General features: G+C 49.6%; 1 protein-coding gene across 1 annotated transcript in view; it reads left to right on the top strand.

Annotated features, from left to right (window-relative positions):
• Positions 1-17,100, top strand: part of DENND2A (DENN/MADD domain containing 2A) — a 98,726-nt gene extending 81,626 nt beyond the window's left edge. Inside the window, exons 15-20 of the mRNA XM_010854951.1 lie at positions 8,946-9,123; positions 10,871-10,912; positions 13,671-13,788; positions 14,160-14,411; positions 15,816-15,902; positions 16,758-17,100. Coding sequence (XP_010853253.1) covers positions 8,946-9,123; positions 10,871-10,912; positions 13,671-13,788; positions 14,160-14,411; positions 15,816-15,902; positions 16,758-16,789 — 709 coding nt within the window. The 3' untranslated portion in view covers positions 16,790-17,100. The remainder of the gene's footprint in view (positions 1-8,945; positions 9,124-10,870; positions 10,913-13,670; positions 13,789-14,159; positions 14,412-15,815; positions 15,903-16,757) is intronic.
• Positions 17,101-17,430: the final 330 nt, after the last annotated feature.

The following is a 17,430-nucleotide window of genomic DNA, read 5'->3' as shown; positions in this document are numbered from 1 at the left end:
AGGGAACCTCCAGAGTCTCTCCCAGCTCTGACCTCTGAGTCCATGGGCTGGGGTGCCCCAGGTGTCTGCCACACCCCTTGGTGTCTGCCCACCCAGCAATCTTGGTCCCGGACCTGCTGAAGTACCCTTCCCCCATTCCTGACCCAGGACTCATCCGTCTCAGGCATCCTGTGTCCCAGGGGACAACCGCCTCCTCTGCCCAGCTGTGTGATTCCCATGGGATCCCTCCAGCTCAGATGCTCTGGGATCCCACCCTCACATGGCCCACTCCTCGCCCAGGGGGTCTGGTTCAGTAGAAACCATCTGGATAGCATTTCCTGAAAGTGATTCTAAACGTACGTGCTTCAGGATGGTGAGGTGCTGAGGTAACTAACTGTGAGTGCCCTTCTAACACCCCGCTTAACCTTATCTGGGTTGAAGATAAATAAATACACCCCATGTTACAGATCCACTCTCCCAGGACTCCCAGGCCTCTGCTCTAGCCTGTGCTCAGAAGTCAGGGCACCATCTGTACCTCCTCTTGCAACTTTAAGTGCTTTCTTCTGAGGGGGCCTCAGCGCAGCCTCCTCTTTGGGGGTCTCTCTGACCCTCAGACTTGCCCCCTCCCCTAACAGAGAGCCCACACAGGAAGTCTGGCTCACCTGTGAAATAGGGACCTAGCTAATGATCAGAGCACAGAAACGCCTCCAGAGAACACAGTGCGTGTGAAGTTACTGAGTGAGAAAGCCGGAACCCATCTTCTCTTCTCCAGCCTGTTCCACCTAAGGGGTTCCTCTGAGAGGAGTCAGCCACCACCTACTTCTGATTTATGGGAAAATAGCTTTAGGGAATTGAAGCATTCTTCAGCTGCTGCTGCTGCTGCTAAGTCGCTTCGGTTGTGTCCGACTCTGTGCAGCCCACCAGGCTCCGCTGTCCCTGGGATTCTCCAGGCAAGAACACTGGAGTGGGTTGCCATTTCCTTCTCCAAGGCATGAAAGTGAAAAGTGAAAGGGAAGTCTCTCAGTCATGTCCGACTCTTCAGCTAGGCCATGACAAACCAGTGGCTGGCTGCAAGTCGTCTGACCTGGAAAAGCCTCTGAAGAAAGCCTTTAGCCTAAGTTCAGCCCATGCTTTCATCCTCATCAGTGGGCACCACTTGCTCTCTATGGGCTGCACATGCCCTGATTTGTAGCCCTGCTTAGCTGGAAGTAGAAGTAGGCTGCTCCAGGTTCCCTTCTGTAGCCCCCCATCTTCTCAAGGCCATGGAGCAGGGCATGAGAACAGGGCCCACCGCAGACTCAGTGAGTGGCCCCATGACATCCCGGGGTGAACATTGGCCTGCCGGAGGCCTGTGGTCACTGCCACCAGCACCCTCCCCCGCCACACAATTCATTTCCTCATCGTTGCAAGTGCGTCTGCCCACTGCGAGAGGAAATAGCTGGGAGTTGTGGCAAATATTGTATGAGTTAGAAAAGGGTTTTAAGTGGAGCCAAAAATCTATCAAATTTAGAATAACATTCTTGCTCCGTTTCATCTTTACGGTGGACGTTGAGTGTTCCTTAAGGCTCTGTCAAGCCAGAGTTTAGCAGATGGGAAAGAAAGAATGTTGTTGTGATCACTTGTTCTGTTGTCATAACAACCTAAATAAATATTTCCCTATACCCCTTTCTTCATTTCCCTGATGATAAACATTTTGTTTTTTCGTTTATTAATTTCAGTTCCCAAGGTTTTGGCCAAATCTACACACTAGGCTGAATAAGAGAGTCAGAGCTGCACATAAACAATTTGTGTAAAAGTTTTAGGCAGGACGACGGTTTTTAATATTCAAGAAAGTTACTTATCTGTCCGTAGTGCGTTCACACCAGAAGCTAAACGACAGACTTCTAGTGAATGACAAGTGGGATTCGGTGGTCAAATCTGGACAAATAGTAGAGCTTGAGTCTTGGCCTCGACGTCAGTTGACTACACAGATAAGTCCCTGTGTAGCTGTGCATCTTCATCTTGTTGTGTGCTCCTTTTAGTTCATTTTTAATCCGTTTCTGTAGGTTTAAATGGGGCCCCGTATCCTGTCTCAATCAGTTGCACCATGGTGTTTCAGAAGAAGGTTGGGTTTGTGGCACACCCTCTCCAGGCAAGTGAGCTTGCCAAGGACTACTTGGGAGTGTGGGTAGCCTCCATCTTGGTGGTCCGACACCTAGAGTACTACTTCAGAGGTCCTCAAGAAGCCAACAAGGAGACACCTATGTTTAGTTCAGCAGAGTGCTGGGAAAATGCCATCAGACTGATTATACATGAAGTATTAACTACCTTTTTTTTTTTTTTTGCCTATGAACACCAAGATAACTTTGAAGCAAGGTTTAGACAATAGCATAGCCACAAATTGTCTTTGACTCCAAACCCATCACCAACAGAATCTCGGATATAGCATACTCCAGCTCTCTTCTGGGGCCAGGTCCCTCCAGGCTGTGCTGGCTCTAAGCGTAGTCCTTTCGGGGGCAACTTAAAAACTCTCCAACGTTATATCCCCTAATTCCTTGGAATGAGATGTCACCATTGCTTTTCTGCCCTGTCTCCATCAGTGAGCTCTAGAATTACCCTCCAGGCCTGGGTTTTTTTCATGTCAGTCATTTTCAGCTCCTGGCTCCTACTTCCAGTTCCTGGCTTTCTCTCTGTCTCTCTCATAGTTCGTGGTTGGCACTTTAAAGCTGGAACGCCCACTTTCCTTATGTTACAGATGAGGAAGCTGAGGCCTGGAGAAGAGCTTTACCTGAGATCACACAGAGTGTAGCAAACCCAGTTTTGTTGAGGTCCAGCCTGGGTTCTTTTTTAACTCAGTGACACATTTCTGCAGGGTCTGAAAGTACAGTAATGGAAGCATGGCAGCCACCTCCCACTAGGTCTCAGCAGGCACCAGACCACATCAGAGTCACCGCTGGCTCTGGTTCCTGGGAATCACACACAAAGGGAGACATGCTTTGCCTGGAATCCTAAAGGATGCTGATGGACTCACCCTGCAAACTCCTGGGGTCTCTCCAACTCTGGAAACTCATCCTTCACTTTTCTGGTAGCATCTTAGAGAAAGCTCTGCGCTTGACTCTTTCTGGTTGCTAGGTGAATTGGGAGGCTGCTGAGCATAGTAATAACTAACTGCAAATTGGGCTAGGACCCTGTTGCTGGGAAAGATTGAGGGCATGAGGAGAAGGGGACGACAGAGGATGAGATGGTTGGATGGCATCACTGACTCAATGGACGTGAGCTTGAGCAAACTCCGGAGATGGTGAAGGACAGGAAACCCTGGCCTGCTGTAGTCCATGGAATTGAAAGTCAGACACGACTGAGCAATTAAACAACAACACATACGACACAGGGCTTTGTAGCAGCCAGAATGGAAGCGTCTTCTCCAGGAGAATCTGAGTGCTCACAAGTGTATCCTGGTGTCTCTGGACTAATGCTTCAACCCTCAGGAACCACCACCAAGTAACAAAGCATTCTGGGATCTGACCCTTCTCCCCTGTGCCCATCTTTTAACCTTGTGGCCCAGCCAACCTCCCACTGGGGCATCTCCTCCCTCCCTCGCTTTTGTGCAAATTGATCACAGCTGTGGGGGGCCAGCATTCCTTTCCTCCACCCCCACTGTAATGCGAGCCAGCTGCCAGGGCTCCCTGCTAGAACTTCCTTCAAAAACACTGCCTCTCCTCCAACCAGCAGATGCTCAGAAGGCTCCACATTAAGTGGCAAGCGAGCCTGAACAGTCATCCTTAGCATCCCTAGAACTGTAGACTGTACTTTGCATGTTCCTAAGAAACCACCAGGCCTAGCAGTGCCCACCCCCATGGAAGCTCCTCTAGCCTTTATGGGTCAGGGAATAAAATCTCAACAAGCTACACTCAGAATAATCCCTTCTTTTCTCTTGTACCATTTTTTTTAAGATTCACTAATTTGGGGGGTGAGGTGGGTCTTCGTTGTTACACGGAGGTTTTCTCTAGTTGCAGCAAACGGAGGCTACTCTCTCATGGTGTGCAGGCCTCTCATCGCAGTGGCTTCTCGTTGCAGAGCATGGGCTCTAGGGCACACGGGCTTCAGTAGTTGCGGCTCTCAGCTCTAGAGCACAGGCTTGGTAGTTGTGGGTGGCCCACAGGCTTAGTTGCTCTGTGGCATGAAGGATCTTCCCAGACCAGGGGTCAAACTGGTGTGCTTTGCATTGCAAGGGGGATTCTTAACCACTGGACCACCAGGGAAGCCCCTCTTCTACCATTTATTTGGAAGGAACAGCTGCCACTTGATGTATTATTTGCAGAATCTGACCTGTCCTTCTAGTGTTTCAAGAGGCAGAATTTTGTTTTAGAATATTGGAGGGAGCTGGAGAACAAGAGGGATGTGACACTGCCAGAACCCCCGCCTCTCGGGTGGCTCCTGACGCCCTGACAGGTGCCAGCTAACAAGGTGGCAGTGGAAACCAGGTGGGAAACACGGGGACCCAGCTACAACAGTGATCAGACTGTTTAAAAAGCAAACAAAAGACACTTGTTAGCAGAATCAACAATGGTAGTACCAACCTACATGGCCGACAGGTGACACGTTGAGTTGTCATTTGTCCCCATCGAGACTGAGTACGCGACTTAGCGACTAAACGACAACAGCAGACTGAGTCCCGGTGCCCCTCAGCTCCCTGCGTTCCAGTTAAATGGAATGCATTTCTTCTTTCCGTGACTTTTCTTTACCTGCCCTGTGTATCTAGTGCTGCCATTGCTTATCGTCGTGTTCTCTACTTGTTCCAGCTACCTTCCCCACCCAGCTGGTTCACACTCACTGCAGCTGAGCCACACACCCTGCCCCCACCCCACCCCCGCCCCGAGACCCCTGGGCTTCAGCCAGAGACACAAAGCACAGCAGCAGTGGAAAGAAGGGGAGACTCCCTGCAGACCTGCTCCCTCCAGGGCTGAGGCCAAGAGAAGGCAAAGGGGCAGGAGGCCATTTCTCTGAATTGGTAAAAAAAGAAAGTTACACAGATTTCTTTTTCTTTCTTTAATTTTTAATTGGACTTTGAAAAAAACTTTTTATTTGGGGTTTTTTAGTCGTGCTACATGGCATGCGAGATGTTAGTTCCCTGACCAGGGATTGAACCCATACCCCCTGCATTGGAAGCTCAAAGCCTTAACCACTGGACCTTTGGGGAAGTCCCCAGACTTGTTTTTCTATTACAGTAATCAAGAAAAACCCCAAGGCTTCTGGCTGTGCTTCTTCATGCCTGCATTCCTCAGTCTGTGTCTCTCTACCTTCTCCCACCTGCAGGACTCCTCGCTCCCCACCCTGCCCTCACCCTGAATGCAGAAGTTACTTTAACTTCTTTTTGCCTGGGGTTCACTGTTGTTCAGTTGCTCAGGAGCACCCAACTCTTTGTGACCCTGTGGACTGCAGCACGCCAGGCTTCCCTGTCCTTCACCATCTCCCGGAGCTCTAAAATCGCTTCCAGGTCTAAAATTCTGTGCTGCTGTAACTTCCCCGGAGTCAGAAATGCTTAAACCACACCTCTGAAATGTAAATGCAGTCTTAAACATGAGTGCTGCATTTTTATTCTCCTTTAGTGACTTGACTAAAGTGCTAACTTGCTTCAGTCGTGTCCGATTCTTTGTGATCCTATGGACTGTGGCCGGTCAGGCTCCTCTGTCCATGAGATTCTACAGGCAAGAATAATGGAATGGGTTGCCAGGCTCTCCTCCAGGGGATCTTCCCACCTCAGGGGATGAACCCAAGTCTCTTACGTCTCTTGCATTGGTAGGCAGGTTCTTCACCACCAGTGTCACTTGGGGAGCCCATGACTGAAAAGCGAGGATTTCAGAAACTTGCTGAAGGGACCATGGATGACAGAGTCCACGACCTACACCACTGCATGATCCATTCTTTCCCCAAGTGATGTTTAGGAGCTTAATAACAAATGTGCTAAAAAAAAAAAAAAAGGTGGATTTCATACACAAGGCTTACTTCAGGAAATTCCTTCTTAGGGTCTCTTTTAAAGAACTCCCACTAGCCACTTGGAAATGAAAGCCAACATCCCAGTAAAAGGTGTAACATAACAAAATTCCAGCTCAACCATCTCTTTCTACCCATTCCCCACTGCACCTCACCCCCAACTCTTTAGTCAAAATCATTGGCTTCCAAGCCTTTTTACTACAGTCCACAATTAGAAATACATTTTATATTCAGATCTAATATACACCCCACATAATACATACATATAGTTACTTACAGTTGGGGAAAAATGCATCATACTCTCTTATTTTCTATTACATTCTTTTTGTTGTAGTTGTTTTTGATGCTGATCACAACCCCCTGAAATTATTTCAGGACCCCCAATAGGGTGCAAATTATAGTCTGCAAAAACTTGCTCTACACACAACTATTCTTGTTCATATTATGATGTCCTTCTAGTTTTCTCAGTTATGACCCATAGTCCTTGAGCAGATCAGCTTTGTAGACTGGCCACACACAAATACAGCTTAGTCCTAAAACTTCAAAGTTTTAGAACAAAGTAAATTCAGCCCATTCAGTGATCTATAGATCAAGCAAATTAAACATAAATGATCAGCAATTCACTAAAAGTATCAACATTCTTGACTTATCTGGTAGAAAGTGATGCCTTAAAAAATAAAGCTCCTATGCTTTTCAAGACAATTTTTAAGTCTTTATTGAATCCAGAGAGAAAACAATGATTTACAGAATGGAAAAAAAAAGTGTGTGTCATGTCTGAATGCCTTAGGATTTAATTTAACATAATGGATAGGGTTTACTTACAGGTTTAAAAACTACATTTGCTAATATTTTTATAGTGTAACCTAATATTTCAGTTGTGGAAAGAAGCCATTAGTAGTTACTAATAATAATAGTTACAACCTCAGAGTGCTATTGAGAGGTGTCTGTTGTTCAGTTGCTAGATGGTGTTCAAGAAGATCTTTTAAAAGGCAGAAGTCACTTCACTGCCCACTGCTGGCTGAATTATTGATGTTGCTCTCTTGGTATAAGTCCAAACTTTAGTCTGTCTCACCCTTACTCAGCTAATAAAGAGGCATTATAGTGATAACAAACAAAATATTGGGGTAGCATCTTTCTCATTTTGAGGGTGATCATTTGAAAGAAAACGTAAGACCAGGTATCGATGAAATATGTGGCTGCTCCACTACTGAGAGGTATCTCATGACTCCAGTGAGTGTCAGGAGATTGATTATTTGCTAAGAGAGAGAACAGGAAGGTCAGAAGACATACTGGTAAATGGACAAGATTCAACATGGCTGTTATTAGGTTTGGCTTCCTTAGTGGCTCAACTGGTAAAGAATCCGCCTGTAATGCGGGAGACCTGGGTTCGATCCCTGGGTTGGGTAGATCCCCTGGAGAAGGGAACAGCTACCGGCTCCAGTATTCTGGCCTGGAGAATTCCACGGACTGTATAGTCCATGGGTTCGCCAAGAGTCGGACGCAACTGAGCGACTTTCACTTTCACTTATTAGGTTAGGAGCCCCCAAATGGAAGCAGGATCAAAACAAGGGCTAGTGCATATGTTAAGGACGTCTCAGGGGGTGCTAGATTCAGAGGAACTTACTAGATTCAGAGGAATCTAAATGATTTGGGGAGGATTGCTTTTTTATTGCAGTAAAATATACATAACCATAAATGTTACCATTTTAATAATCTTTTAAGTGTTGAATTCAGGGGCATTTAGCACATTTGCAGTGTTTGCAGCCATCACTGCTCTCCATTTCCAGAGCTTTTTCATCATCTCAACTGTAATTCTGTCCTCTTTAAGCAACAGTGTGCCCCTCTCCCTTCCTCCAGCCCCTGCTAACTTCCGTTCTACTCTGTCTCGATGCATTTGCTGATTCTAAGTCCCTCGTGTAACTGGAATCATACAGTACATGTCTCGTTCTGCCTGGCTGAGTTCACTTGCTAGCCAGTATCTTTTAGTCCATTTCTTTTCTTCTTAAGTAAACCAGAGCTAAGTGATTTTTTTGATGGGCTCAGGAAAGTTTTATGGCAACGAGATTATAGGTGTGTGGCATCATGGGAATGCAGTAAAGACGCATTCATCCATCCAGAACTCAGCTTCCTTGCAGCTTGACGTGAACAGAGCACAGCTGAGAACCAGGGCGAACATTCAGAAGGTGTCCTAACAGATGCAGTGCTGGTTACAGGGAACCGAAGATGACCCGGTATACTCTTGGGCGAATCCACTGGGCCCTCACTTTGGTTTACTCTTGCATTAGACACTTCGTACAAGCTTCTAGAGCTTCCAACCCCATAGCATTTTAGAAACAGCATATCAGGATGAGAGGAGAGGGGAACGGCTGGGAGCAGGCTCACTTAGTGATAAGAAGCGATTTCGAGGAAGAAAAGAAAGTCTGCTCTCACTCATCTCGGAAGCCGCCAGTCATCACTGTGCTGCAGCTCCGCAGAAATGACCTAAAAGCGATGCTCCCAGGTAATCCACCCGTTCACTCCACAAACCGAGCACAAATGCCGGCACGGAGCAAAGCCTTGTGAATCCCACACAATTGTCAGGCTCAGCTTTCACCAGTACAAGGCTACACTGTGATCATCCTGCTTTAAGAGAAACTGAGTCTGTCTCTCAACGTTGTTATTTTTCTGTGTTTTTAATTCTGGACAAGAAGTATGTGAATTTCGCTTTTACACAACCGAGCCATTTGGAGCGGACGGCTGCCCCTGAACACTGAAGGACGCACCCTGTCTCCCCTGACCACACCTAGGTGTTCACACTTGGCGGAGAGAACGTGGGCTCCAATCCAAAGCCTCTTCACTAAGAGAAGGAGCACCCATGCGAAACAGGCTTTGGTTGTCTGGGGCTTCTCTGTGGCTGGGGGAGGTGTGGCTGGCGTGTGAACCCTTCTCTCTGGCGTCTTCGTGGAGGCGGCCCACCCTCCTGAAGCGGCCCTTCCTCCCCTCTCTCCCCACCGCAGCACCCTGTCCACGTGCTGTCACGCGATGGTGGCGGCCATCTACCCCTTCACCTGGCAGCACACCTACATCCCCGTGCTGCCGCCCGCCATGATCGACATCGTGTGCTCGCCAACGCCCTTCCTCATCGGGCTGCTCACCAGCTCGCTGCCGCTGCTCAGGGAGCTGCCGCTGGAGGAGGTGAGCTCCCTGTCGGGGCCGGGGTAGGGGGAAGGGGCTGCCTGTGGCTCTGCCAGCAGGCAGGGTCAGGGGAGCAGCGGGACCCCACGGCTTTGTGAGTCAGCACCCTCCTGCCAAGTCACCTTCAGCAGAACCTCTTGACTGCAGACTCAGTCTCCCCTCTAAATGTACCTACAGCCGTGGACACCCATTGAGAAAGGCTGCAGTCAACAATTTGTTGCTGTTGTTGAGTCGTGTCCCACTCTTTGCGACCCCACAGACCACTGTCCATGGGATTTCCCAGGCAAGGATACTGGAGTGGGCTGCCATTTCCTTCTCCAGGGGATCTTCCATCTTCCGTGGATAGAAAGCTGTGTCTCCTGCATTGGCAGGTGGATTCTTTACCTCTGAGCCACCAGGGAAGCCCAACCAACGATTTACTCGATTTTAATACACCTAGTCAGTAAAGAGCCATCTGCCCTACCCTTCCCCCATCCACCCCTCTGTCATGGGAAGAAAGCACACAAAGAGCTAATGGTAACTGGAAATCATCTTTGGGCCAATAACAAAGTCTTGAGAAGGACTGTGTTCCTATAAGTAGGTCATTTTTTGTATCAGCTAAAAAGGCAATAAGCTAAATGTGTTCAGGGATTGAGTTCTGGATCCAAATGAGAAAAGCCCTGCTTAGCGTCTCTGTGATTATTGAGTTCTAGCCCCTTCCTCTAAATGGTTTGTGTCTCCAGTACTGAGAGCTTCCGGCAGTCAGAGCAGAACCGTGGGGACTAAGTGATGCTGCACAGAACAGCCAGGCCTGAACCGTCCCGGTGTCCCGAAATGCAGTGCCTCTAATTGCCCAGGTGGTCCTGCAGTCCTGTTAAAGATTAACCAGCAGACTCAGGTCTTTGAGTGTGTGTTTGTGAACTGCAGAGGGTTTTCCTGGGTGCCCTGTAAGCCTGCAGATGGCTCAGTTCACCCCCCCAGGAGAGGGTATGAGAAGGAAGGACAGCCCCTCTCAGCTCCCAGCTCCTGTGTTAGAGCCGTGGTTCCTGCTGTCGTGGAAAGACGGCGGGCACACAGGCCCCCGTGCTCGTCCTCTGTCATAGCCAGCGGTCCACACCGTGTGATCCCGTGAGTGGCCGCCTTCCCAAGTTTTGTGCCCTGGTCCCTTCACTTGCCTCTCCCTAGTTGTGGCCCCGGGTCTCAGCCTCACTCTGAGGAAGGAGGACGAAAGTGCTTTACCTGAAAGCCTTGACTCGTGGGAGCCCAGCACCTGCAGCTTGGCTTACTGTCTCGTTGGGTCCAGTCCTCTGGGTCTCTCCCCTTTTATCCCATTAAGAGAAATGACAAGACTAAGTGGGTAACTGGGAGGTAGGAGGGGGAGGCCTGGCGGGGGTGGCAGAATCCAGTGGAATGGGAACAAGCTGGGGCTCTAGCCTCTCTGACTCAGTGACCCACACGCTAAAAAACAGTCGGAGCAGCTCTGCCTTAGCCAGTCCAGGAACAGGGCAGGAAGTCCAGCTTTTGGCCCACTCGTATCCTAGCTTGCGGTTACAGTGTTGAAAGCATGCATGTCTGGAAAGCTTTTTCCCCGCCTCCCCCTTCATCATCTGTGGCTTCAGTGGCAATGTCAGGAAACCACAATTGGCCTACTCCACCCCCACCCGGCTGCCTCCCTGGGTGCCAAGAAAGAAAGAAGGTTAACAGTCCGTTTCGATGTGCTGGAAGCCCTCCCTGCTAACAGTAACAGTCCCTTTTCCTCACCTCATAGGTCCTGGTGGTCGACCTCGTCAACAATCGGTTCCTCAGGCAGGTGAGTAAGAAGCAACCCAGCTTCAACCACTGCTTGCTCTGTTTGCACCTCTTTGATGTTTAGAGCTCGCCTTTCCAGCTCTGTGGTGGGCCTGGAATCCCAAAGCAGGCCAGCAGGCGGGGGCAGTCCCCGGCCAGGGCTTGACTGAGGACAGGACAGAAGGCAGGGGCCAAAGAAGAGGGGTTTGGACAAAGGATTGATTCCCATGAGTTCTGTCACAAAATGGTTTGCTGATAGAATCTTTATATAGGTTATAACTGTAGACACTTAACCTTTTCCAACATGCCTTTAAATATTTGACAACAAATTTCATGATATAATACAAAGTGGAAAAATCAGGATAAAAATTATATACACTACTTTGCCGATCTTGCTTTTTAAAGGATAGAAATGAGGGGGAAAACACACATATATAGAAAGATAGAAAGGAAAACTCATCAAAACATCAATTCTGGTTGTCTTAGAGTGGGAGACTGAAAAAGAGACAGATTATGAGCAATTTTAGATTGTTTTGATATTTTCATACATTTTTTATAATGATCATAAACTACTTTCATTATCAGAGAATGAGGGTTGGGTGCAGTTCAGTCCCTGGTGGGGGAACCCACGTGCTCCATGGCATGGCCAAATAAATAAACTTGGAGTGGCTACTGAAAAGTTATGCATGATAATGCTGTTTTTTATTATTAGCTCCATCTACTTTCACTTTCCAAGGGCCCTCTGGGTAGGCCCATCCCCACTGCCCTCCGGCTCTGAGACCCAGATCATAAAGCCAACTTTCAGTCATACTGGTCATCTGCCCTGACCAAAAAGCCCCTTGATAAGAATTAGCCACCTTGCGGGGTGGAGCATTGGGAAACAATTACTGAGTAGCCACTTAGGTGCAGGGAACTTTCTCAAGTTAATTGTGTTGCATTTAATTCCTCCCAGCCTTACTGAGCTATTATTGACATATAACATATTTAAATTTAAGACGTACAACATGATGAGTTGATATACGTTGAGAAATTAGAACCACGATACAATTAGTTAACCCTTCCATCCCCTCACATAATTACCTGTGTATGGGGGGATAGCACTTAAGATTTACTCTCTCAATAACTTTTAAGTATACTTGAGCTATAGTCACCAAACTAGACATTAGATGCCTCAGAATTTACTCATTTTCTAGCTGGAAATTTGTGCCCTTTGACCAATATTTGCCCTTTTCCTCACCCCTCACCCCTGGTAACCACCTCTCTACTCTGTTTTTATGAGTTGAGTTTTTTAATTAATTTTTTGAGTTCAGTATTTTAGATTCCACATATAAGTGAGAACGTACAGGATTTATTTTTTGCTGTCTGGTCTCCCTCACTTAGCATTATGCCTTCAAGGTCTGTCAGTGTAGTCACAAAAGCGGTATGTCTTTCTTTTGTGGCTGAATACTATTCCATCGTGCGTATATACGTATGTGCGTGTGTACTTACTTTCTCCCATTTTGGAGGCTGCCTTTCTGTTTTGATGACATCGTTTTACTGTGCAGGAGCTTTTCAGTGTGGACTCCGACTTGTTAATTCTTGCTTTTGTGGCTTGTGCTTTTGGTGTCATATCCCCAAAAATCGTTGCCAAGATCAGTGTCAAATAGCTTTTCACCTGTATTTTCTTCCAGCAGTTTTACAGTTTCTGGTCTTCATTTAAGTCTGTGATCCATTTTTTTTAAATCCACATAATCTGGGGGAGAGGTACAAGATAGGGGTTCAGTTTCATTCCTTCGTATATGTATGTCTAGTTTTTCCAGTACCATTTAGGTTAAGCAACCACCCTTTTCCCCTTGAATATTCAGCTCCCTTGTCAAGTGTTAATTGACTGTATATGAATGGGTTTATTTCTGGCCTCTCGATTCTGTTCTGTTTATCTTATTGTTGTTCAGTCGCTCAGTCGTGTCCAGCTCTTTGCGGCCTCATGGACTATAGCACGCCAGGCCTCCCTGTCCTCCACTGTTCGTCTGTGTTTCTGTTTTTATGCCAGTTGATGCTGGGAAAGACTGAAGGCAGAAGGAGAAAAGGACAACAGAGGATAAGATGGTTAGATAGCATTACCAACTCAATGGACGTGAGTTTGAGCAAGCTCCAGGAGAGGGTAGGGGAGGACAGGGAAGCCTGGCGTGCCACAGTCCATGGGGATGCAAAGCCTTGGACAGGACTGAGCGACTGAACAACAGTAACACCCATACTGTCTTGATTACTATAGTTCCATGATAAAGTTTGAAATCAGGAATTAGGATGCCTCTGGCTTTGTTCTTCTTTTCTAAGATTGTTTTGCCTGTTCAGTCTTTTATGGTTCCATACACATTTTAGGATTTTTTTTTTTGTATTTCTGTGAAAAACATCATTAGAATTTTCATAGGAATTTGCATGGAATCTATAGATGGCTTTGAGTAGCATGGCCGTTTTAACTATTTATTCTTTCAATCCATGAACACAGAATATCTTTCCATTTATTTTATATCTTCTTCAGTTTCATTCATCGCCATCTTATTTGTTGCATTTAATCTTCACAGTGAGGTAACCCGTTTTACCAAATGGGGAAGCTGAGGCTCCTGTAGCTTGTTAAGAGTGGAATCAAGATTCAAGCCTCTGGTTCGAAGTTGCGTTCTCTCCACTAAACCAGGAACCGTGCCGGGCCTGCCCTGAAGAATCCGCTGTGTACATCTGGCCAGGGTGCAGCCACCGTCCCGGGAAATGCTGGGACAATGACTCCCGTTTTTTCTGTTTTACAGATGGACGATGAGGACTCCATTCTGCCCCGGAAGCTTCAGGTAGCCCTGGAACACATTCTGGAGCAGAGGAATGACCTGGCTAGTGAGCAGGATGATGGGCCCCCGGATGGCAAACGAGGTAAATGCTCAACCACCTCCCAGACTGCACCCCTGCCTCCGTCCTTGGAGTCAGGGAGCAGTGAACTATGGGCATGTCCACTTGACACGGGGTTCAGTCGGAAAATGGGCAGCGAGGTGCACCAGGAGAGAGGCTGGCGCTCATCCCCTTCAGCAGGAAAAACCTTTCCCACCCCACCCCCAGTTTAGCTCTAAAAAATCTGTTTAAAGGTAGGAAAGAAATGACAGGCTCACTGTGGGGAACCTCTTTCATGGATCATCACAGTCGGCCTTCCAGGAACCTGGAATAGCATCCTTGTCTTTTCTGACTGACTCATCCCAGAGGCTCTGCCTCCGCCCTCAGCGGTCCTGGTCCTCCCCTGCTCTGCTCAGGCCCTGAGTCCAGCCCCTTGAACGAGGTGGTGTCTGAAGCCTTTGTCCGCTTCTTCGTGGAGATCGTGGGCCACTACTCGCTGTTCCTGACGGCAGGCGAGCGCGAGGAGAGGACCCTGCAGCTGCAGCGAGAGGCCTTCCGCAAAGCCGTCTCTTCCAAGAGCCTCCGCCGGTTCCTGGAGGTCTTCATGGAGACCCAGACGTTCCGGGGCTTCATCCAGGAGCGAGAGCTGCGCCGGCAGGACGCCAAAGGTTGGGGGCCTTGCCGTCTCCTCGGGTGTCGCTTTCCCTCTCCTCCCCACGCCCAGAGCCCCACTCCCAGTTCCGGTGCGAGTTCTCCTCTGTCCTCGTCTCCCCAGCTTGACCAGACTCTTAGGGACACCCTTTCCCTCCTCTCTCTGTGGCGTCTCTCCTCCATTTCCTCTTGTCCCTTCTGCCCTCCTTCCTCCCCCTCTCCCCTGGGCCCTGGGGCTGGACAGAGGAGGAGAGGCTGGCCCGCACCCTCTGCTCCATGTGCTGCCACCGACGCCCAGCGGGTTGGCCGTGGGGAAGGAGGACAGCAGAGACTCCCCCCAGCCTGGGGAGCCCGAGGGCCCTCTGTCCTCACACACACACACACACACTCACCCACCCCGTCCCCTGCTCCTCAGGTTCTCCTTGTCTCCCTCAGTGTCCCTGTCCTTGTTGCTGGGTTCCATCACGCCTCTAGAGATCAGGACCAGTAAGTGTGCGGAAGAGGATGAAACCATTTCTGTCTCTTTCTTCCATGCTCTTGAAGTCGTTTGGGGAATCTGAAAGCTAGAAATATCAGGAAAGGCTGCCCCAGGTGGGAGCTAGGCCAGAGGACCAGAGAGATAGATGATTAACCCTGAGGAGAGGCCACCCAGTGATGAGGGTCGGGGATGCGGGAGCAGCTGGCCCAGGCCTGGGTATCCTCTGGTCCCGCAATTGCAGACCCTGAGCTAAGGCAGCAAAGCTCCACACCCCCAGAGCTCTGTGCATTGCAGAAAGGGGGACTGTCATACTTCAGATGATTCTGAGGAGGGTATCCAGAGAGACAAAAGAAGGTGGATTAGAGCCTAGGAGGAGGCACACAACTCCTGATGAAAGAATTCACTTGAAGACCTGCCGGGTACACCCACGGATCACTGTCTGATAGAAGATCAGGGGGAGATGATGACAGTAGCCTGAGGCTCCAGCCCTGGGCGAGAACTGAAGGTCCCTGCCTGCTGAGGTGACCTGCCCACTCCGCCCTCCTGAGTCCCTAGACGGCAGCCGGGCTCCCAGGAGGCAGGCCACTTGCCAGGGGCCCTCTTACAGGAGATCTCAAGGAGAAGGGAAGGGCCAGGACCACCTGGTTCTTCTCTGAAACCAGGGGCCTAACACAGTGCAGGCACTTGGAAGGTGTTCGTCGAGGAAAAATAGGACTTCACCCACGAGCTAGCTTTACAGCTTTCCAAAAACAGTTACTGCACGAGGCTGGGCAATTATAAGGTCAGGAAAAAAACCTTTTAACTCTAAACGATTCAGAGCATGTTTATAGAGCAGCTCCGTCTCAGCAGCAAGGTTTCTCTTGTTTGCGGCAGTAAGGAAACGAACACATGCAGAAGCACCAAGAGAAGGAGCTAAAGCGGTTGGGATTTCTCTCATCAACAGGTCTATTTGAGGTCCGAGCCCAGGAGTACCTGGAAACACTTCCCAGCGGAGAACACAGCGGTGTCAACAAGTTCCTGAAGGGACTAGGTGAGGCCCAGGGGTCTGGGTTCCCGGCAGCAGCCCCCGGGGCCACGGGGTCTTGGCGAGTTCCTGCCACCGGGGCCGGGGCTCATGACGCTGAACTCTGAGGCCTGCGCCCACTGGGCCCAGTTGGCATCGTACCACCCTCCTGTTCTGCCCTGTCCTCGGAGCGGAAGCTAAGGACACACGGCCCTCTCCCTGCCCTCCTGGGCCCTGGCTATGTTGCTCTTCTTTCACTCTTAACCCCCACATCTTCAGTCTTGGGGAGTGGGGCTTAGAAGTATGATGAATGGAACCAGAGAAGGGGGCCTGGCAGTAGAGACCTGGGCCAGTCTCCAGATGACCCTGAAAAGTGGAAATGTAAAAATTTCAGCAAGGACTGCAGTTTAACCAGCCAAAACAGGCTCTTGCTAGGAAATGGAGGAGGAGAAGAAAGCGAAAAGCATGAGAGAGGGAGGGAGCAGGCCCCGGTGAGGCCAGCGCCTCAGAGGACCTGCGGGGGTCCTTCTTGGAGCCTCACCCAGGGGGCCGGTGCCTGGGAAGGGACCGCCGGCCTCCTGCAAGGCCGGGCTCCCAGGGAGGCGTGACAGTCCGTGCTTCCTGTGTCACCATTTCAGAAGCAACTGAAAGTCTGCAGCTCTGACAGTCTTCCCTTCAAAAGACCCCTGCTCACAGGGGAGGCACATGAGTGCAGGGGGCACCCAGGAAGGGGAAGGCCCCCAGCTTCTCCTGGGCCCTGGGGTGAAGCTCGGGGTGGTGTGGGAGCCCCAGTTGTCCCCACCACAGCTGGTGTGAAAAGGGCACGATTTTAACTCGGCTCCTCTGTCTGCCTGGTGCAATGTTCTCATTTTCTTTTTTTAGGCAATAAAATGAAGTTTCTCCACAAGAAATAGCCCTCAACCCAGACTCCAGGGAAAACTTCCTCCCAGGGCAACCACATGTCTTAAAAACAGTCCTGGTGGTCTCCCTGAGAAGTCGGTCCTTGGTTGTCCCACATGCTGGAAAAAGGCCTGGATGGTTTCTGCTCATCCCTGCGCTGTCCCCAGGAACAGGATCCCAGAGCTGCCGGGAGGCAGCTTACTCAGAACAGCACTGGAAATGGGACCTGGGACCAGGCACATTCAAAGAGATTGTTTTGGGTTGTTGGATTTGGGGTGTTTTTTTTTTTTTTAATCTTAGCTATTAAAAAAGAAGAAGAAAAGTGTTTGGGTTTTCTTGTTATTACGCCAAGGCTAAGACAGCTGTCCTGCCCTGTGTCATGAGCCTTTCCCGGGTTCATCCTGCCTGGCAGCTCACCCTGGAGCCAAGAGGAGGAGACAGAAGGAGCGGCCCCCAGGGACTTGGAACCGAGATGCTCCCCGGGGCAGAACTGAGGACAGGTCGGGGGGTCAAGGGAGAAGCGCCATGGTGACACCCGTGGGCAATGCAGACCCCCATGCTGCAGGTGTCAGGGCGGGAGTCCTCTCGGGGAAAGGATCGCAGGTAGTGGAGTGAGGTCCGTGCTGGAAAGGAGGACAGGGGACAGCAGCAGGAT

The sequence above is a fragment of the Bison bison genome, unplaced genomic scaffold (genome assembly GCF_000754665.1).
Source record: "Bison bison bison isolate TAMUID 2011002044 unplaced genomic scaffold, Bison_UMD1.0 scf7180017864352, whole genome shotgun sequence".
Taxonomy (NCBI): Eukaryota; Metazoa; Chordata; class Mammalia; order Artiodactyla; family Bovidae; genus Bison; species Bison bison.
The sequence above is the reverse complement of the archived record's forward strand: the minus strand, read 5'-3'. Positions and strand labels throughout refer to the sequence as shown.